Genomic DNA, 21605 nt, shown 5'->3' on the forward strand with positions numbered 1-21605 from the left:
CTCATTTACCATTTAGCATCGCCGCCATCATCACTTTCTACTCTCCCCTCATTCCTCTCCCACTCTATCTGTTCTTTCCGCGAGTTTAGCGGATAATAAATCATCAGCTGTCTTGTTGTCCTGCCCTGCCTCCCCTTGCTGATTATTCAAGTCCTCCAAGGAGTGCATTAGTTCTCCCCACCCCCCGTCGTAGTAGCGGCGAAGGCCATCTCACCCGGCAATTAGGCCCTGATTGATGTGTTTCGATACCACGCGACCCATTTTAGACTCCCTGTTATACACGCAATCGTCAGTGTTTTGTATGTGTCTGTCATCCGCCTCGTCCGCCTCCTCCCCCAGGGTCCATTCGTCCACATCGCCAGTATCTGTGCCGCAGTGCTGAGTCGCTTCATGTCCATCTTCTCTGGCGTCTATGAGGTAAGATGGAGCCTCAGGCAACACGCCGACGAACATGACGTGTGCTGTTTCCCCCTCCATCCTAAATGTTGCTACAGCTAAACGCTTCCCATTTTTGCGACCCTGAAAAAACACTTGAAACAAGATATACATGGTTGGAAATTCTCCAAAATTCTCCAATTCAGCGGATTTCTATGCATTTCGAATCTGGGCTTTTAATGGGAACTAATGTATACATATATTTATATATATATATATATATATATATATATATATATATATATATATATATATATATATATATATATATATATATATATATATATATATATATATGGATATATATTGAGATTCGGTGTTCAGCGTTCACTTTCAGTGGCCAATTCGCAACTCAATTCCAGTTCCAGTTGGAGTCACCACTAATATATGTATATATATATATACTAGTGCTGTCAAACGATTACATTTTTTAAAACTAAATAATCGCTAAACTTTCCATAATTAATCGCGATTAATCGCATTCTTCAACTACAATTTTACAAAGCTCGGAACCGATATTTACTTGAGTAAAATCTTGGAATTAAAGAAATAAAAGTATATTTCGATTCAAAGACTTTTCTCATAGCTTTCTTGGATCCTTGAATACCATTCTTTGCCTGTAAAATACAACAGTTGAACGATACACCAAAGACACACAACTAATATGGTATTTGAATTTGGCTGTGCAAAGTGTGCAAATTATTTTGGATTTCTCCAATGAGCCGTCAAGCAACTTTTTAAAAGTAAAACTACGTCAAAATCCGTCTTTGCTCCAGTGACTCTGAAGTGAAGTTTGACTGCACAGTGAGCAGAGGTGAGCTGCTACAGGAAGCAAATAAAACTCAGTTAACTGAGTTAATTTTTTTTGTGCGTTATCGAATTTAAATTAATCTTCATAGTTAATGCTTTAATTTATTATTATTATTGGCATTTCCATTCATTTGAATGGCGAAAAATGATTTCAGATATTTTGAGTTTTGAGTCAAGGAACGTGTGAAACTCGTATCTCAAGGTGTATCTCAAGTGTACTTTCCGCGCCGTACGTAACCTCGAAACTCCGCATGTCGTCACTGTTGTAAACCGGGGCGTTCCCGTTTTGGCAAGCTAATTGAGAGAAATGTAGGCGTAAGTAATGTGCCAATTGGGCCAATTTGAAGAGAAAATGGGAAAAGTGTTTTCCTCTCCCATCCTCCCCGCCCTTGCTGCCCCCCCCCCCCCCCGTGCCTTTTCATGTTTTTGTTTTGGCTTGCACCCCGGCCCCCGACCACCACCACCCACCCAACACCTCATCTGTTTGTGTCTCTTCGTATTAATAGTGTGACGCTAATGTCTGGCATGTGTAATGATGTTGACCTCTCATATCCCTCTATGTCCCTCTCATTCATTCATTCCTTCATCCCAACTACTCTGCCCCTTCCCCTTGCTTCCCCCACACCCTATTGACCTTTGAACCCCAGAATGGCACCCATAACCAGGACCTGTTGGTGTGTGCGTGTGCTGTGGGAGTGGCCACTTGTTTCGCTGCTCCAGTGGGAGGCAAGTCCCACCTGGAGGTTTAAAATGGACCTCAGACATCAAAATTCATACTTTAAAATGTGAATAAAAATGTTGGGTGTGCTAACAATTTCAAGGCAACAAATATCAATGACATTTGAACACACGCATTCACACAGATACTACAATACGTACGGTATTTTCGCGTACATTCTGTTTGCCTTTTTTTTTTTTTTTGTTCAAATATGTTTATAATGTGTGAGGCAACAATTGTAACGGGGAATATGGTTGATTGACACTTAACAAGATCGTAACCTTGGTAACCAGGGCCTTTATGCCACAATGATGCTCAGTTGCTTTCTGTATAAGCACATGATGCGGACAAAAGTCTTGGGACACACTTCCTACTCTATTAAAAGGACAATCAGGGGTTAAAATGGGGCACTTAGATCACCGTGAGTTTAAATTCTTCATCTTACCAAGATATTTCATACAACCGCATGCCCTGTTGACAGTCTTCCCGGAAACAGAAGCTGTCACTTCCCGTAGGTGTGATGACAGAGTGTCCTAATACTTTTGCCCAGGTGCACTAGCGCCCACTTGATTTTTCCGTAAAGCTTCTTCCGAGATGCATGCGCTCCCTCTCTTTTATTACGCCCCCGCTGTTTTGTGATGTTTCCTCACGCCTTTATTACCGCCTCTTGTAAAAAAAACCCATTGAACATTATTTATTCACTTTATCCAATTTTGCTTCCCCACTGTCACATCACCCCATCTGCTCCACGCCCCGCCACCCTCCCCATCCTCTCCTCTCTGCCTTCACCTGTTTTTTCTGTCTTTCTGTCCCCATCAACCACCCCCGAATCCCTTTTTGCCGCCCTCCCTCCCCACCCTTCTGTTGTCTGTGTCAGTAGAACCCTTACGGTTACACAGATATTCTGACTGTTGGCTGTGCCGTTGGGGTGGGATGCTGTTTCGGCACTCCACTTGGAGGTACTGTACAACTTTGCACCCCTCACTATGGCCCTCTTTCAAAGCTCTTTTTTTTTTTTTTTTTTTTTTATGATTTATACAAATTTGTGAGATTTAACCAGTGATCAAATGCTTATCCTCTTCGTGACACTTTGCTGCTTCACTGGCACATGAATGATTAAGTGCTGAGAAATGAAAATGGTGGGGGACTTGTAATCGCTCTTAATTTTGATGCCATTCTCCAACGTCCACTGTGGTCCCTGCAGTTCACGCAGGATAATCAAGTCGGCTGGCAAATTACTGTAGGTTTTCAAAACAGATTAGCAGTCAATGAGATTGGGTGTTAGGAATAGTATTTGTGAAATTTTAACAGAATTTTAACTCGAGAGTCTAGAGCGACTACTGGTGGGCAAAATATGGCCTGTGTGTGGTCACATGCGGCCTTTAAAGAGGGACTCAAGTCAAAATACTTCCCTCCTTACTCTAAACACAGTATTCCGATTAATATTGCATTCATGGAATAAGAATTAAGCGGATTAATCCATCTGTTTTCTGCTATCTCAGGAGGTTGACATTTTAGACAGAACCGTTCCATGCTATGGATGAAAATTGATTTCAAAGTGTACTCGCATTGTGAATATCGCGTGACCAAACCCAGAAAACAGCTGAGCTGTGATGTTCACATTTTGAGTATTTGAGCAAAACTGTATGCAATATTAGTATATTTGATTTTAATAGCATGTCAAACATCTGCATTCAGTGTTGAATTTTACATTTAGAAATTTTACATTTTGTTTAGATTGTACAGTAAGTTAGTTATCATACAGCAACAGTGGTGACTTGTGATAAGTTAAATTTGTTCCATGACTATGCTCATAACTCAAAACATTTGCTTTTCGAATCATCTTTCCCCAGCGACATGAATACAAATGCAATTAATCTGTTCCAGTCCCTGCCCCCCCCAAAATATTGTTTTTTTTATAAGGAAAAGTCTATGTGTATGAAATTGTACTTTATAGAAAAAAATATTGAGTAATAACAAATAATTAAAATGTTTGTGAATCATGATTTAATCAAATTTAATTCATTTTACTGCTCTCTGGTGTGCCCGCTTTGGCCACAGAGGGGCAGTATAATACAGTCATGCAGACACAAAGGAAGAAGATAATACTTTTTCCTCTACAACTACTGTAAGAGCCTCACTAAGCTTCTTATTAGTCGTTTTTCGCAGAGGATAAAAACATATATGTCTGTTAGTTTTATTAAATGATCTGTCTACATATGTTATTCCTCCGTTTATGTCAAAATATGTGTTGTAAAACCGCGACTATTGATGCTAACATTAGCATGTCACTGGCGTTTCGTACTGTGTGTTAGCATTAAGCTAAGCGGACTTTTTCTAAGGGAAAGCCATGTGGTTTTTTTAAATGCACAGGGTATCATTCTCTTTGTTTTATGTTTCCTTTTAGTGTTAACTTTAATTGAGAGTGGCAATAAACAGCTTGAAGCATCTTTTTGGAAGAATTGTTGACTTAAAGCAAGAAAAAAAAAATCTGCCGAATTGTATCTCGAAAAACTCGTATCAACTAGGTCACTAATGTGTGTATGTTTCTGTCTATATTTAGAGTAAAGTTCAACCAAGAGTGGCCGTAAACAGCTTGAAGCTTGGATGAATTATTCACTCGTCGAAGCAAAAAAAAAAAAAGTCAGCGGAATGACGGCCGTATCTCGAAAAACTCGCAAGTCGGGTCACTTGTATCTCAATACACCAACATATTTAGTTTCAGTCACCAATGTGTGTGTGCGTGTCTGTTTATGTGTGCGTCTATATTTAAGAGCGCACTCGTGTGTTTAGTGGCCCTCCTCTTGCGCATGATTATACCCTCAACTCCAAGTGTTTTTCATCTCCCTCAGCATATTTTAATTCATTTCTTTCTCCCTCTCCACGTCGTCTCCCTCGTTGACCATTTCTTCCCTCATGTTTTCCCTCTAATCCTCCTCTTCTCCGTCCTCCTCTTGTCCTCCATCCCTCCTTTCCTCTGTCTTTCTCTCTCTATCTCTCTCCTCCGCCACCACCAGGGGTGTTGTTCAGTATTGAGGTCACGTCTACCTACTTTGCAGTGAGGAATTACTGGCGGGGATATTTTGCCGCCACATTCAGCGCCTTCATATTCAGAGTACTCTCTGTATGGAACAAGGATGCTGGTGAGACGCAGTTCACACGCTCACACTCACACACACACACACCGGAAATACTGCAGTGCTGGCATTTTATGAAAGTAGCCGGTTGTCACAGCAAAGTCCTTCGTCTTTTTCCCCCCCTCAAGTGTAAATGTATAAGCAGTGTGTTTGCACTGTTGTCCAAATGTGGAGACACATATTGGGAGATTAGACCAATATACAGTTTTAAGAGCGTTGGCAACAGGAATCACATTGTGTACGTAAGCGGAAGTAGAGCTCAAGGTTATTATAGTTAATATAAGTATTAATTAAAATTTATGAAACATTGTTGTGAACAAAATAAAATGAGAATTTTTTAAAAACAATGACAACTAGCTGAAACTAGATTTTTGGGGGGGGATCATGAGCTGGATCGGAGTGAAATCCCCTAAAATAAAGATGAACGTGTCATGAACAAGAAGTGAGGTAGGACCCAAATGCAAGACTCAACCAAACCGGGTCTGAGGTTACTTTGGGGTCAGTGACATGAACAAGAAATGGTGGATCGTTAGAACAAACTAGCGCTGAGACAGAACGAGACACGAGGTTAAATGAGGTCATCGGATGTAACGAGGCGTAGGTGAGGAAGGCCCGATCAGGAGCAGGTGAGCGCAAGACGGAGGAGGAGCTGGACACACACACCAATCAATGTCTCCGCTTATGTATGTATACATCGACATTGTTTTATTTGAAATGAAGGAAGTCCAGTTGAAATTTAGGATCTGAAAACTATGAATTTGGTTAATATAATCACACGATAACAATCCCCAGACAACATGAATATTTGACCTTGAGGGTTTGTGAGCAGACTCGGAATGAATCAAAGCAATCTGATTTGGTTGTGTAATGAATTAGCAGTCCAGACTTTATGTGACTGTATTATTTGCTCCTGAAGGGAAAAAAAAATCAACTGAAGCTGATTGTGTTTTGTCTTTTTTCTTCCCTCCGACAGTCACAATCACTGCTCTCTTCAAAACCAACTTCCGCATGGATTTCCCCTTTGACCTGCAGGAGCTGCCAGCGTTTGCAATAATCGGGTAATGTGCGTGCACGTGTGTGTGTGTGTCTGTGTGCACGTGTGTACATAATTAAATGAAAAACCTATCTGAGGGATTCATCTCTCATTTCAGAATTTCATGTGGCTTCCTGGGGGCCTTCTTTGTCTACTTGAACAGACAGGTGGTTCTGTTCATGAGAAGACCCACGGCACTCACGCGTTTTCTGACGAAGCAGTGAGTCCACACACACGTACACACACACACGCTTATTACAGAAGACTCTTAATTCGGCACAATACTGCGGAACCCTGAAGCTTGTACTGAAAACCCTTCTGAGACCGTGGCTGATCTCTGATTTCGTTTTAATTCCCTCATAGGATAGAATCAGTCCGTTCCAATTCAACTGCTACCATCCCAAAACCGTTATTAACTTTACAGGGAATGTATTAAAGCGGAAGTCAAGCCAAACATATTTTTGTCAAGAACATGTTCCCAACAGGCCCACTAGTTGAAACACAGCATTCTGATTAATTATACGTTTGTGGAATGTAAGTTAAGTAGCAAAATGCACTCGTTTTTAGCCATCTCTGGGGGCGGCCATTTTGTCTTCTGTCGACTGAAAATGACATCACAACCGCTCACAGCGACCAATCGCGGCTCAGATTCAGAAAACAGGTCAGCCGTGATTGGTCGTTGTGAGCAGTTGTGATGTCATTTTCAGTCGACAGAAGACAAAATGGCCACCCCCAGAGATGGCTAAAACCGAGTGCATTTTGCTGCTTAACTTACATTCCACAAACGTATAATTAATCAGAATGCCGTGCCACAAACGCAAAATTAATCTGAATGCCGTGTTTCAACTAGTGGGCCTGCTGGGAACATATTCTTGAGAAAAATATGTTTTGGTTGACATCTGCTTTAAGCAGCAAAATACATCTGTTTTTAGCCATCTCAGGGGGCGGCCATTTTGTCACTATTGTCGACAGAAAATGACATCACAGTTGCTCGGGTAACGACCAATAACGGCTCACCTGTTTTCTGAAAATGAGCCATGATTGGTCGTTATCTGAGCACTGAGCAGCTGTGATGTCATTTTCAGTCGACAGAAGTGACAAAATGGCCGCCCCCTGAGATGGCTAAAAGCAGGTGGATTTTGCCGCTTAACTCAAATCCCACAAACACAATATTAATCAGAATGCCTTGTCTCAACTAGTGGGCCTGCACAGAAGATATTTTGATCAGATTGAGGTTTTTGGGGTGCAAAAGTACAATGAGTAACCATTTTGAGTTGAGCCAGAACTCATCTGATTATATCAAAACAAAGCGCGAATATGTATGTATACAAAGTGTTTAAATAATTCAAGATTTTCTGTAGTCAATTATAATGTGATGAAAGTCAAGTTGAAGTCCATTAATTGTGATTTTGCGAAATGTCACGTGACCAAACCGGAAAGCAGGTTGGCGAAGGGCGGCTTTGATGCATGTTGAACCGAGATCTCCTAGCTTATGCTATCTCCTTTGACTGAATGCGACTTAAGAGAAAATTTGTTTGCCTCTAGCTAAAGGCCTCTCTTGAACATCTGCTCACGTAAAGCACATTATTTTGCACGGCTCTTCTCTTTGAGCTCATCAGTCTCATGGTGGCAGAAAGCAGGAGAGCTTTAATAACCTTTTGGCAAGGTATTCGCTCAATGTCTGCTCCCCTGCGGCCCGACAATCTGGAAGCACTCATTGCCGCCATTAGAGAGGCAGGCAGAACAGAGTTGATCACTGTGTGTTTTTCGCTTTAATCCAATCCTTTTTTTTTTTTTTCCTAGTATAAAATGTCATAGTCTGTGTTTTTGTGTGTGTGTGTCCAGTCGGTTGATCTATCCAGGCGCAGTCACGCTGATCATCGCCACTTTCACGTTTCCTCCTGGATTTGGACAGTTTATGGCTGGCGAGGTGAGGAAGAATATAGACGCCGGACCCCAATTACGGTGGACAAACGTTTATTGTCGGGGATACGTCACGGATCCAACTGTAATCGGTGAAAATCTGCGACAGGGATGACATTAAAGAATATATTTTACTTCTTTATTCATTCGACCAAGACTCTGTAATGCAGACATGCGGATATACATAAAGAAGGTTACAATTGCTCAGTAAGCTGCAGTAATATTTGTCGTTGTTTGCAGAGGATAAAGAAAATATTCCTGTGAGTATTTTGTTGTCAGTTTACATGTGTTTCTGCTGTGTTCAAATAGTTGGGCGAAAAGGATTGTAACACTATCGTTGATGCTAGTTTTTTTGTTGTTTTTTTTACCTGTCTATGGCGTTTTGCATTGTGGGTTAGCATTAAGCTAGCCGACCTTGCTCAAGCAAAGTTATGTGGTTGTGTTAAATTAATGGCATAATTATGTTTTTTAGGTTTAATTTGACAGTGAATTTCAACTGGGAGTGGCATTAAACATTTTTTTTTTAACGTTATTTTTTTTTTTTTAAATTTTTTTCACCATCTGTCAAATTGCTCTTTGTGAAGTTCCCGGTCACCAAAGCTCTTATCTCCGATTTTGGCTCACAAGTCAAAACAGAAAAAATTGGCCAAGCGACGGCTTGTATCTCGAAAAACATAGAGGTCGGGTCACTTGTAAGTTGAGGTACCGATGTTTTTCCTTCCCTCAGTCGCGACTCTAACGACGGCAAGCGCTGTCGAAAATGCAAGAAGGGGCTCATTCATTGTGGAGTTCAAGCACGTTGTACTATTACATCCTTTTTCTTTTGTCATCTCCTTTGCCAAGTTCGGCCGACGGCGACGAGAGCGATGATGAAATGCACCCCTCCTCTGCATTTTTATTGAATTTAACCTTTCTCTGAGATGAGTTTTGGAGTTTTACAAGCGACCGTCATCTTGCCTCCTCCCATCCGTGGCAGCTCATGCCCAGAGAGTGCATCAACTCCCTGTTCGACAACTTCACCTGGACCAAAATCTCGGCAGCCGCCCCTCCGCCCGGCCTGGGCCGCTCGGCCGTGTGGCTTCACCCTCAGGTCAGCGTCTTCGTCATCCTCCTCCTCTTCCTCGTCATGAAGGTGAGCAGCAGTTCGCACTCGCAGGCCGCAACATTTGAAGTACACTTTGCACGATAAAATACGGGGCGTTGCCAGAATATAACTTCAAGTAAAGTTGCTATTCTTCATGCCTAAGGCAAGCAAAACTAAATAGGCTTCGTCTTGTTGAATCGAATATTGTTGGTAAAAATTAAAAATTGATTTAGACAGATGTAGATTTTATAACTCAATTAAACTTGGATAATCATACAAACAGTGTGCTTACTTACTTAAGTAAATATGCATAATAAATGACGTCGGTGCTGTTTGAATGTTTGATAGAGCTCTCGTAGTGGCTCCCATTGGAGTGTGGAGGTGTACCTATTAGAGTGTGGAGTGAGTGAGTGAGTGTGTACACCGTAGTGAAGAAAAACCTCTGGGATTGCTCGCCATCCTTCCCTGATCCTGTTTTTGTGTCGCAGTTCTGGATGTCAGCGGTTTCCACCACCATGCCCATCCCCTCGGGCGCCTTCATGCCAGTGTTCATATTAGGTAAGAGGATTTATTATTTATTTTTTCTTTTTTTTTTAGCAACGCAAGCTCGGTTACCGGCTTGCTGACCTTGAGCAGCTTCTTTTGTCGGTCTTTACCAGCGTGCCTTATCTCGCTCCTGTAGGAGCCGCTTTTGGTCGCCTGGTAGGGGAGATCATGGCCACTCTGTTCCCAAATGGAATCCTCTTTGACGGGATCGTGTACCGCATCCTGCCGGGAGGCTACGCCGTCATCGGTCAGTCTCGGCCTTCTACGTTGTCCTTTGCGCTTGACCTTCTGCTGGAAAATGAAATATGGCCTCCAATGGATTAAAGTGACCTCTATATAAAGCCTGTCATAATAATATCATTATTATGCGATTGGATTACAAGATTGTTATTCTACTTCCATCATTTTTCATGAAACTCTAATTATAATACTATAAACTGTTTGTTTTTTTTCATAATCAGTGGAAAGCCCTTCCGCCGTCCCACCCCCAATTTAATTTTTTCAATTGAATGAGTTTTTTCTTTATTATTGTGACTATCCACTCTAAAGATAGTATTATTCATAAAATTATCCTAAATAAAAAAATACAAATTGTAGATGTATTGATGTACATTCAAATGTTTTATCAATATTATATTATATTATATTAGTGACATTTGTATACAGAAGATGTATTTATGTACATTTCTTTGGTCAAATGTATGTCTATTCTGGAGCACCTAAAAAAAACGTACGTGCTTAATGCATTTTTTTTTTTCCTTTCCATGTCACCATCCATGTTCAGGGCTCCATAGTCTATAACGATTTACTGTTTTGGGCGTATAAATCAATTATTTGAGTCCATTACAATAATGTTTCACTCTTGTGTTTTATATTTTATAAGGCTGCAACTAATGATCATTTTCATAATCGATTAATCTGTCGATTATTTTGTTGATTAATTGATGAATTAGGTTTTTCTTTTAAATCATATTTCATGATTTTCATCCCTTTTGTCAAAAACAAATATTTTGTTTTTTTGTCAACAAAGTTCATCAGTCTAATTGGATAATATTTACTGTTTAAGATGAAATTCTGAGCATTTTAATAAAAAAAAAAAGTATTTAAACAATTAATCCATCAAAAATAATTATTGATTGATTTGGTAATCGATTAGTTGCTGATTCATCGATTAATTCCAAATATCAAAACTGTTTCATTAAAATTCAGCCGGACCAAACACGAACAAAAGATGTGCATGTCATAATTCATAATAATACTACTACTACCCCAATCTTTTGTGCTCTCTTACCAGGCGCGGCCGCCATGACAGGAGCGGTCACTCACACAGTTTCCACCGCAGTGATCTGCTTCGAGCTGACGGGTCAGATCTCCCACATCCTGCCCATGATGGTGGCGGTCATTCTGGCCAACATGGTGGCCCAGGGTCTGCAGCCTTCGCTCTACGACTCCATCATCCAGGTGAAGAAGCTGCCGTACTTGCCTGAGCTGGCCCTCGGGCACATCAGGTAAAGCGGGCACCCAGATGCGATGAGCCAAAAAAGGACAGTGGTGTTGAGTCCTGTCCGTCGTGTTTCTTTAGCAAGTACAACATCTTTGTGGAGGACATCATGGTGCGCAAGGTGAAATTCTTGTCGTCCCACTCGACCTATCGGGAACTCAATCATCTGCTGGAAACGACGACACTGAAAACCATCCCCTTAGTCGACTCCAAAGGTTAGGGACGTTAGCAAAGAATCGCTACGGACACCAACATCGCATGACATAGTAATTGCACACACGACGGCTAACCGCTCCTTTCACGCCTGCAAAGAATCCATGATTCTTCTGGGCTCCATCGAGAGGATGGAGCTCCAAGCCGCCATCGACTGGTGTCTCTCGCCAGCCAGGCGGGTCTTTGAGAAAGGTCAGATTTCACCAAGCCAAGTTTCCAAAATCAGCTGGGAGTCGTTCACCTTCGTGGACGAGGAGAGTGGTAACGAGGGGACGGACAAGGTGAGGATGATGACGATGGCTTGCTACGGTGCCGTGCAATGCAGACGGAAATGATCGTGTGATTTCTTTTCAGGGTGCGCCGGTGCTGGAGGAATGTAACGGGCCCATCCCGTCCCCCAAACCTCAGCAGCCCTCCAGTAATCACACAAGCTCAGGTAAAGCACAGGGCTAGTTTAACATCGCTCCACACAGGTGTCAAACTCGATTTTCTCCCATTTGCCGTCTTTGTCGCCAGTCGCTTCTTCCTTGACAATCCTTCCATGTTTTTGTGGTTAAAAAAAAAAAAAATTCAATCCAGTATGCGGAGCCTCAAAACCTGATAGGATTGCATTTTTTCCATTCACTTGATGTGCTGGAGTTGTCCAAAATAATCGACAGCTAATTGATTATCAAATTAATCGATAACTGTCAAGTTAGCGTTTAGAGCCGTTGTTAAATTAAAATTGTCCAAATCCTCTGATTGCAGCCTCTCAACAGTAATTAATCTCTGAATTCTGTAGCCTGTCATGAAAGCCGACTGATTATATTTTGCATTTAATCAAAATAAGGCATTTGCAATCATCTGCGTTTGCGTTGTAAAACAATGACCAAACCCTTGAATGTATCAGTTTCAAAATTTTGGTGAACATCAGCCCCTCTCGCCTGATGTTTGATTTTAATTTGATGCTTAATTTTTGTTTTAGGTTGTTTTTTTTTATCACTAAACAATAATAAATAAACAACAAAAATCAGTTAATCATTCAATGCAAATACAATTTTATCCGGTTCTTCGAATCGTTGCTGGAATAATCGATCATAGTCGATTCAATAAATAGGCGTGAGGTTAAGTGGCCCCGCCTGCATTTTGCTATTGTTCAGATCGGTTGCTTTTGGCCGTAGAGTAGCGGTAGAACAAGATGGATCAACTACGATCTTATCTCGCAATTACATTATGAATACATACTCTGCTCGTTGTCATTTTTACGGGCGGTGAATGACTTGGGAGGCCTCCAATCATTCACTCAAATTCGGCCCAATTGTCGGTTCTTTTTTGTTTTTTTTTAACTCACTTAACATCTCATCCATTAAAATAAATAAGACCTCTTCTGCTCAACCTTCATATGTTCACCTCTGCAGACAAGCGCAAAGCGCCTTCTGTGCGCAGGACCCTTCAGAGACTCTTCTCCTCGTCATCGTCGACTGGTCAGACTGACGCACAGGTACGACACCCTCTCTTGCCGTTTCCGATATGTGACGTGAGTGGACTTATAGTGTCCAAGACATTCGTTGTTTTATTCATCCCTCCAGGAAACAGCTCCCCCTACGTTGACTGACACCATGTCCCCAGACGAGGTACAGTAACGCCATCCTTCAGCATTATCAGCCGTGCGATAAGTGCGGTCCTGTCCTGCCCGTGCAGATCAAAGCCTGGGAGGAGGCCGAGATGGACAAGCCGATGGATATGGAGCAGATTCGCATTGACCCCTCCCCCTTTCAGCTGGTGGAAAGAACGTCTTTGCACAAGGTAAGTGCCGGAATTTTTCAAGTGATGAGCTGTCGCTTGCTCAGCATCGAGAATCGAGTGGAGCCGGGACCAGCATTCCGATTCTCCTGGAATCGTGCAGATTTTAAAATGTCGGCGCTAAATTCAAAGCCTAGTTTGTGGCGAGGGAGGCAGCCGCCGAACATAATTAGGTAACGACCGGTTGCGGCTCGCCTGTTTCTGGGCGTGTGGCGTCGCAAGCTAAGCCCTTCGGCACTGTGATTCCATTTTCATTTTCGACAGCAAGAGGCAAAATGGCCGCCCACTGAGATGGATTTTGCTGCTTAATCCATATTCCACAAATGCAATATTGATCAGAATGCCGTGTTTAGACTAGTGTGGCCGCATAGAACATATTATTGGAAAGAATACTTTAATACACTGGTTAAAAATATCCATTTGTGAAATTCATAGTAAAGTTCATAAACAGTAACTGGTTAGCTCGCTCATTTCAACCATGCCCTTTTTCTTTTTTTTTTTTTTTAAAGAATCGTAATTCAGAATCGTGAGGAACCGGAATCAAATTGAGGAATCAGAATTAGAACCGGTGTTCCGCCAAATTATCCTACCCCATCGAAACTTCCTACCAAAGGCTAATTTGACAGCCAAAATACTACCGTGCCATTTCATCTTGTTTATTTTAGATGCAGACTGGTAGGTAGAACTTTAAAAAATACCTCAAGAAAATACTTACATGCCAATTGAATGAGACAATTGAGTGTGGTATACATACCACTGTGTGATGTACGTGGTCAACAAATCAACGACAAGAAAACAAACCATGCTTAAAAGCTAAGACGGAAAACACACGCCAAAAGTATTCTTGAGGCAATGAAAAAGTCAAATAAGACTCAATAAAAACGAAAATAGTCACCGAATGTAGTGGTAGGATGCCTCGACGGCTAGGAAGGAATTTCAGAACACCGGAATTATCGAAATGTTATGCCATTACTTGAGTAAAGTGAACGAAAGACAAATAAATTGAATGTAATGAATTCAATTGTGTGCAGCAAAGAATTTCACACACGCCACACATACATTATGTATTCCGCTATGCGCCACATGACTTGTGTGCAGCACATTATAGCAATACATTGTTGTTAAGTGGACGTGATGTGTTTAAGAGCAGCCACGCAAGCAGAATGCTGTCGCATTCCAATACATTTAACACTGACTGGACGGCATCCCCCCTCCCTCCTCCTCCTCCTCCTCCTCTTCCTCCTCTCTGTTGTTACTCAGACCCACACTCTGTTCTCTCTGCTGGGTCTGAGTCACGCCTACGTCACCAGTATTGGCAAGCTGGTGGGTGTGGTCGCACTCAAAGAGGTAAGGCTCCTTTTTTTTTTTTTTTGTTATTTACTTATATGTGTGTTTTTGACAATTTGCCTATCTTGGACATACGCAATGCATAAATGAGAATTTCCTAGCCGTAAGAGTCATTGGGCTTGTCTGAATCTAGTGCACTGTATATCATATCTAAATGTTCATATTTCTGTAAAGCAGTAAAATGAGAACAAGTCTAAGAATATATATGTTTTAAAGGCAGTTGTGCTATTAATAGTGACATAAAATGATATGTATTAGTGATGTACATTAGAGTCCGCCACAATATTTCTACCACTAAAGCTATGTTTTAGTCAATGGATATCTGAACAAAAACAGCAGCGACACAGTTTCACTTTTAGTGAGCGTTGATTATTCTTTGATTTCCGCCATTTGTAGTCGTCCCGGTCCCACAGGAATATATTCTTTATCCTCCGGGGAAAAATGACTCATATTACAGCAGTTTACTAAGTGACTTACAAGTAGCTGTGAAAGTCTTCTTTCTTTGTGTCGTGATGACTGTATTATACCGCTCCCCAGTGGCCAAGTCACACATTCTAATGAAGACATCATGATGCGCAAACCGTTTCGCTCTTTGCATGCTAATTGTTATTAGGATATGTTTTTATACCGTACAATATTCTTGTGCTATTTTTATTTTTCACACAACTGAAAGTTTAAGTGACACTGGCCAGCACTGTTGACTGTAAAGGCACTGGGCGGATGAAATTGACATGGCAACACATAGAGGCTGAAATCTGATTGGACGAAAAAAATCTAACGTTCACACTCGTATTCTGCAAGCAGTGCAAACAAGAGAAACGCTATGAAAAGAAGAGAATAGCGTGCAGGGAGGAATAAATTACATTTAATGAATAAAACAGATGTTAATGCCTTTATTTCCCGAAATTGATTTTCGTTGTCTTCCTCTTCTGTGGTCCCAGTTGCAGAAAGCCATCGAGGGCTCGACTCGGAGCGGCGTGAGGCTCCGCCCTCCGTTGGCCAGCTTCCGGGACGCCAGCAGGAAAGCCAAGAAGCACCAGCCGCCCTCCTCCACCACTTCCTCCCCGACGTGGGACCGGGACCTTTGGGGCGAGGGGAGCAGGAGGGACGGGGATGCGGCGAGGAAGGACGATTCCCGAGGGATGCCCGCCGGGGACGCCCCGTCCTCGCCCAGCGGCGGCGGCGGCGACTCTGCCAGCACGCGCGAGCCGGCGTCCCCGTCCACCTCCTCTCCCGGCTCGCCCTCGCCCACCGACTCGCCGGGCTCGCCCAGCGGCCCCGTCCTCGCTCTCTCCCCCCTGCATGAGGAGCGGGACAGCGAGGAGTCGGATGAGCCCATCTAGGAAGGACGAGTCAGGTCACAAACTTTGCGCTCTCATCGAGCCAAATTTTTCTACTTTTTTTTTTTTTTTTTTTTTTTTTCTTCAAATCTCAGGTGCCTTCCTGCGTCTTTTACAAACTCTTTTGACATCTCCGTACGACGAAGATCTGCGTCAACGTCTGCTTATTTTCAACAAGAAGCTCCATGAAAGACTGGCAGCACTTAATGACGACAATGAAATATGTTGAGATAGACTTAATGACATTGACCTCGACGAAGATTTACTGTTTACTGATTAAGGTTAATTTAAATGTATGATTTACTATGATATAATTGCTCTGAAATCACCCATAATAGTCTGTCATTTTTAAAAAATAATAAATGGGGGAAAATGATGTACAATTTATTTTAGATATTCATTGACACTTTTCCACTCTACTCAATATTGAGGCTCATCCATTACCAAAACAAAAAACAGCCACTAACCCATTATTTTTACAATTATTGACTGACATTGATGATTATTGGCGAAGCAAACCACTGCTTGTCACTGTCATTGGTTGAATCAATTTGTCATTGCTGTACTTTGACTATAAATGAGCAGAATTGACAAAAACGAACATACATGCATAACGCCACAGTATCATAGCGCAATCTCCTGTCGGATACAATTTGACTACCGGAACTTACTGTGGCCGAAAAGTCTCAACAAAAACAACCCGAATCGAAATGCCTCTCCTGTTTTCAGACTGCGCATAGTTTCAAAAAGGAAAATCAGAGCAAGTCTACAAGAGACAAACGCACATATGCACGAAACGTTTGCTTTGTCTTTGTTTATTTGCTCCACAGGTGGAGACGAGAAGGGAGTCGGAGTGGTGGGAGGAGGTTCGGCCGTGCGGGAGTGACGAGGAGGAGGATGGGAAACAAAACAAACGGATGAAGACATGAACGGAAAAAAAAAATTGGAGACCAGAAGGAAGAAAGGTCCATCAGGTATGCGTGAGTGCCAATTTTTATACACAAGAGTATTGTGATTTCACCCAGAATCTGTGATTTTTGATGCCGCTGATTGCCTCCAATATCCTTTGGTTCAAACGGTTCCCCAACCTTTTTTTTTTTTTTTTTTTTTTTTATTGTTTTAACCCGGCGGTGATTCTTCCGACATGACAACACGTTACACACAAACGTAGAAATACACGCGACACACACAAAGGAAGCGGCTTGAGCGGCATTGGACTCATAAGAAAAGGAGAGCGAGCGCGAGAGAGACGTGGTCCTTAAAGCCTTTACATCCACAGGAATCAATGTGGCTTCTTATTTATTCATTCATTGAGATTTCGGTCAACAGAAAAAAAGCAGGAATTCAACTCACCCCCCCCCCCCCCCCCCCTCCCCCAAACCCGGAAAAGAAGAAGCAGTGTTGTTCCCGCTTTCCCCCCCCCCCATGTATCTTGCCTTTTGGAGGTGAGCCCATATAGAACGAAAGCAGCATCTAAGAACGAGACCCTTAAAAAAACATAGAAGGGTCACATCAAACCGTAGATTCTGTACAAGCGAATCCTCCCCAATTGCTCAATAAATAAATGAATATGTGCCATTGTGTAAAGACATTCTATTCGGAACGCTCTTTCCACTCGTCAAAAAGGAGAAAAAAAACAACAACACCAAAATCGAACTTTTCATCCCTCAGAGTTGTTTTCTCGGCGTTCAAATACACACCAAAAAATACTGGGTTGTTTTCCTAACCCACTCGATGGGCAGCTGTGGATTTTGAGCCGATTGGGTTACTTTTACACAAGGGTTGGGTTGATTACTTTTGTCCCGGCAAATTGGGTTGAAGATCAGATAACTTGATAACCCGTTTCTTGGTTGCTTTAATTCATCACTATGAGGAGATTTTACCCCTTGGTGGATCCAAATCTTGACCCAACATGCTGGGTCACATCCTCAACCCAATGTAGTGGGTACAAATAACCCAGCATTGGCTCTGTCCCCTTTGGACCCAGCGCTGGGGTTAGCCGCTTCACCCAATTTGGGTTACTTTCGACCCAGCAGTTTTAAGAGTGCGCGACTTTACAACCATGACACCTATTCTAGCTTCGGGGATTTTCAAGTAGAAAAATAAACATTGTCCCGGCATTGCATAAAGAAGCCATCAATACATCAATTCATTCAAGTCAGTAAATTGCAGTTTTTTTTTAAACTATATATATATATATATATATATATATATATATATATATATATATATATATATATATATATATATATATATATATATATATATTATATGTATGTGTGTGTGTGTGTGTGTATATACTGTATCTTAAAAATTTCCCACACAATCACCAACATGAGGAGAAGATTCTCCCCGACAGAGAATAGACATGGAAGGTTTCCATGCACAGCAAGTCTCCTCAATGCCCCCCGCCCCCCCCCCCGATTCCTCACAGGAAAAGATTTCAAATAATACAAATAAATGCAAATGTGTCAGCACACAAGCAACCGCCTCACAGTTATCGCACACGAGCAAGGAAGACGCCTTTAGCTCCGCCTCGTCTATTCCCTGATTGGCTGATTGGGCAGCACGCGTCCGTCGTAGGCGCAAGGCAGACCCACCCAAGCAGGTTTTCAGCTCCACTCGAATGGAACCGACGCTGAAACGATGACTGCGGGCCTGAATTGTGGGTTAAGGAGAAATACGAACAGAAAGTTAAGACCAAATGGTGAAAGAAAGAAAAAAAAAAAAAAATCAAACCTGAAATTTGTGAGCCTAAGGTGTTTTTCTTCAATTATTTACATCTATATAACAGGAGCTGACACTGGCGAGCCGGCCTCGTGTCTGCCTATTGCTGGTTACAATTTGGATATTCATCATCGTCTTTTCGGTGCAGAAGCATTTTTATGACGTTTGGCTTTGTCCATCACCATAATGAAAAATAATCAAGATGGAATTGAACTGTAGACTTTCAGCTTTTATATGAGGACAAATGGCATTTACCACTGATGAATTACAGTCCAGACATTGCTTGTAGATCTCTTAATTTTCAGGGACTCAAAATGATCACTGTAAAAAAAAAACTAAAAAAAAAAAAAAAATACCACTACTGTTGATACTCAGCAGCTATTGACAGTTTCCTCCTCGGAGATGCTTCCGCTGCAGCCACCTTCAATTTGTTGCCTTCACTTTTGCCCTTCGGTAAGTGAAAAGCATGCTCTATTGCTCGAGATCCGGGTTGGCCGTGGACGAATATTCAATTTCTTTGCCTTGTCTGAAGTGGCTTTTCACAACATTAGCAGAAGGCTGAGAAAGCGAGGCGTATCTTTGTCAAAATGTACCATCAAGAAATGCTTTCTTGAATGTAAATCATACAGAAGGATTCCAACAAGGTGCAAACCACTGGTGCCATTCATGCACAGGAAACACAGATTTGACTTTTTTTTTTTTTTTCATCTTTGGAGAGATGAAACTTTATGTTGGCAATCAACTCAACACAAATCACTTTACAATAAGCAGCAAAACAGCCAAATAACTGCCTAAAAAAGGCTCGCTAGTCTGTTGCTAATGCTAATTAGCATCTACGTTGTGGTGCTTTAACCCTTTTAAGCAATAAATTGAACATAAATTGTTCAGCACCAACATGTAGGCAGAAAATATTACAGTGCTCGCAGTCATATTCTTTATCCTCTGGGTAGAGTGACTAATATTAGTGCCGTACTGATGAGCTCAGAGTTAGTCAGCAAAGAGGTGAGGACTGCCGAGGGCTCAACATTTTTTGGGCAAGGAGGTCGGAATGGATTAATGGCTTTTCCTTTCATTCAATAGGAAAAAATAGAAAAAAAAATAAAACTTGTTGAATATATTGTTATAGCAGAACACTTTATTAATAAATGTGAGGCTGTCTGTATAAAATGGCTCTAATCCCTGAATGGTAAATACCTTTCCCATTTTTGTGCAACCGCTTAAGTGAAAGCTGAAAGTCTACACTTGAACAGCATCTCGCTTTTATTTTTGTGGTGGTGTAAAAATGCAAAATCCCCCAAAAAACCTCATTGTCCACACACTTCTGGACCCGACCGTATGTAGTCGTAGTGGTGCTGCAGATGAGCCAACGGTGAATTCCATCTCAACACACAAATCCCGAAAGCGTCCTGGTCCAGGCCAGTACATTCAAATGGGAATCATCGTCATCGTCATCATCATCATCATCATCATCATCATCATCATCATTAGTTGAGGGTTGACGTTGTCAAGTGGCCGCGCTTTGGTTGCTGAAAGCTTTCAAGGGTGGGCCCCGGCCAACATCAACAGTCCAGAAGGCAACCTCTGATGGGTTGGATTGCATCAGTGCAAAAAAAAAAAAAAAAGACAGCTCTGTCTTTTGTTTTCCACCCCCCGCCCTCCATCATTCGCCACCGATACGAGCCTACTGCGAATCCACCGTCCCGCCACGTACCGGCCCCCCGACTATGGTTCAGTGCAAAGTCTATACAGTGCTGTATAGTACAGGTACTCCATAGGAACATGCATACAGTGAGACAGAGTAGGAAGCACACTTATCTTTACAGTACAATCCTTATCTGTGCAGTGTTATTGTGTGTGTGTGTGTGTGTGTGTGTGTGCGTGGAAGTTTTCATTAGTCTTCATCATCGGTGGGGGGGGGGGGGGCTGCCGTAACTCATTAGGATGTAAGAAGGGGGAACACAATGCTCTAACATATAAACAAAAATCGCCCCCTCCTCCTCTCCTCCACTGAAGGAAATTGTTAATATACACTTGGCTTGCTCCTTAACCCCATCTCACGCTATTATAAAATTATTCCTATTATACTGTTTTAATATGTTAGGTCTTTGTAATAGGATGATGGGGTCGCATGCATGTGTCCGCCGCACAACCCCCCCCCCCCCCCCCCCCTTCCCTCCCCCCACGCAACACCACCGATTCCCTCCTGATCCCTGATGGTAATGTCCGTCGTGTTTACCTTTGGGATGTAAGGCTTACAAAGTTTGTTGCATCAGGTCTCCTTATCGGCACGAGTCCGCAGTTTCCAAACAATCCGCCCTGCCTGGAAAAAAAAAATCTTCCTTTTTTTTGTTTTTTTTTGTTTTTTTTTTTTTGGATACCTGAAAAGCAACAGAATAATAGATAGATATTGTATTACTACGGCTGACTTCCGGTCAGTTTGTATGGAGGAGTCACGTGACAGCCAGGAAGTTAGTTGGTTGCCATGGAACCGGCCGGCCCCTCTTCCTGCTGCCCGGCGTCCTCGTCCTCCTCGTCCTCCTCCTCCTCCTCCTGTAGCGTGTGAGCAAGGCCGGCCGGCGTGGCGTCGCAGGCCTTCTGCTCGCCCACTGGCGAGGCCGGCGGTTGCCCCGGACTACTGCCGCCTGAGGCGTCCCCCGGATGCGTGGGCGGAGTCAACGTGGACGACTCTGGCTCCATACACAGTGTCATTTCTCCATCCTTGATAGAAAGACGGATAGGAAGTTATGCCAGTTAACAAAGACCTACAAAATAAGTCAAACTAAACTTGAAAAAAGAGGAAGTTATGCTAGTTAACAAAGGCTTACAAAATAAGTCAAACTAAACTTGAATTTTTTTTTTTCGTAAACCAATTAAAAACGAAAATGCTTCCAAACAAACTAAAACAAATTGAAACTACATTTTTCATTTGCAAAACTAAGTATATAGTGAAAAAGTCATTTATTTTTCATCTTTGGAAATTAATTAAATATATGAGCTTTTGGTGTTGAT

At 42.1% G+C, this 21605-nt stretch overlaps 2 protein-coding genes across 12 annotated transcripts in view; one reads left to right on the forward strand and one right to left on the reverse strand.

Annotated features, from left to right (window-relative positions):
* Positions 1 to 21605, forward strand: part of clcn1b (chloride channel, voltage-sensitive 1b) — a 44683-nt gene that overhangs the window by 11917 nt on the left and 11161 nt on the right. The window contains exons 6-24 of one of the 3 annotated variants that reach the window (XM_086037538.1): positions 340 to 417; positions 2844 to 2922; positions 4981 to 5106; positions 6074 to 6158; positions 6252 to 6353; positions 7979 to 8063; positions 9033 to 9188; positions 9629 to 9698; positions 9823 to 9933; positions 10981 to 11194; positions 11269 to 11402; positions 11500 to 11681; positions 11755 to 11836; positions 12798 to 12880; positions 12969 to 13013; positions 13081 to 13185; positions 14443 to 14529; positions 15471 to 15886; positions 16700 to 16843. In XM_086037538.1, coding sequence (XP_085893664.1) covers positions 340 to 417; positions 2844 to 2922; positions 4981 to 5106; positions 6074 to 6158; positions 6252 to 6353; positions 7979 to 8063; positions 9033 to 9188; positions 9629 to 9698; positions 9823 to 9933; positions 10981 to 11194; positions 11269 to 11402; positions 11500 to 11681; positions 11755 to 11836; positions 12798 to 12880; positions 12969 to 13013; positions 13081 to 13185; positions 14443 to 14529; positions 15471 to 15872 — 2226 coding nt within the window. In that variant the 3' untranslated portion in view covers positions 15873 to 15886; positions 16700 to 16843. Of the gene's footprint in view, positions 1 to 339; positions 418 to 1892; positions 1972 to 2843; positions 2923 to 4980; positions 5107 to 6073; positions 6159 to 6251; positions 6354 to 7978; positions 8064 to 9032; positions 9189 to 9628; positions 9699 to 9822; positions 9934 to 10980; positions 11195 to 11268; positions 11403 to 11499; positions 11682 to 11754; positions 11837 to 12797; positions 12881 to 12968; positions 13014 to 13080; positions 13186 to 14442; positions 14530 to 15470; positions 16246 to 16699; positions 16844 to 21605 lie in introns of those variants that run through there. The other 2 variants (XM_086037536.1, XM_086037537.1) reach the window with 2 other exon arrangements.
* Positions 20753 to 21605, reverse strand: part of fam131bb (family with sequence similarity 131 member Bb) — a 29800-nt gene continuing 28947 nt past the window's right edge. For all 9 annotated transcript variants that reach the window (XM_086037551.1, XM_086037554.1, XM_086037549.1 and 6 more), the window contains one exon: positions 20753 to 21314. In XM_086037551.1, coding sequence (XP_085893677.1) covers positions 21066 to 21314 — 249 coding nt within the window. In that variant the 3' untranslated portion in view covers positions 20753 to 21065. The remainder of the gene's footprint in view (positions 21315 to 21605) is intronic.

Source organism: Filicampus tigris, chromosome 8, assembly GCF_054856515.1.
Source record: "Filicampus tigris isolate MCC_2025a chromosome 8, RoL_Ftig_1.0, whole genome shotgun sequence".
Lineage (NCBI taxonomy): Eukaryota > Metazoa > Chordata > Actinopteri > Syngnathiformes > Syngnathidae > Filicampus > Filicampus tigris.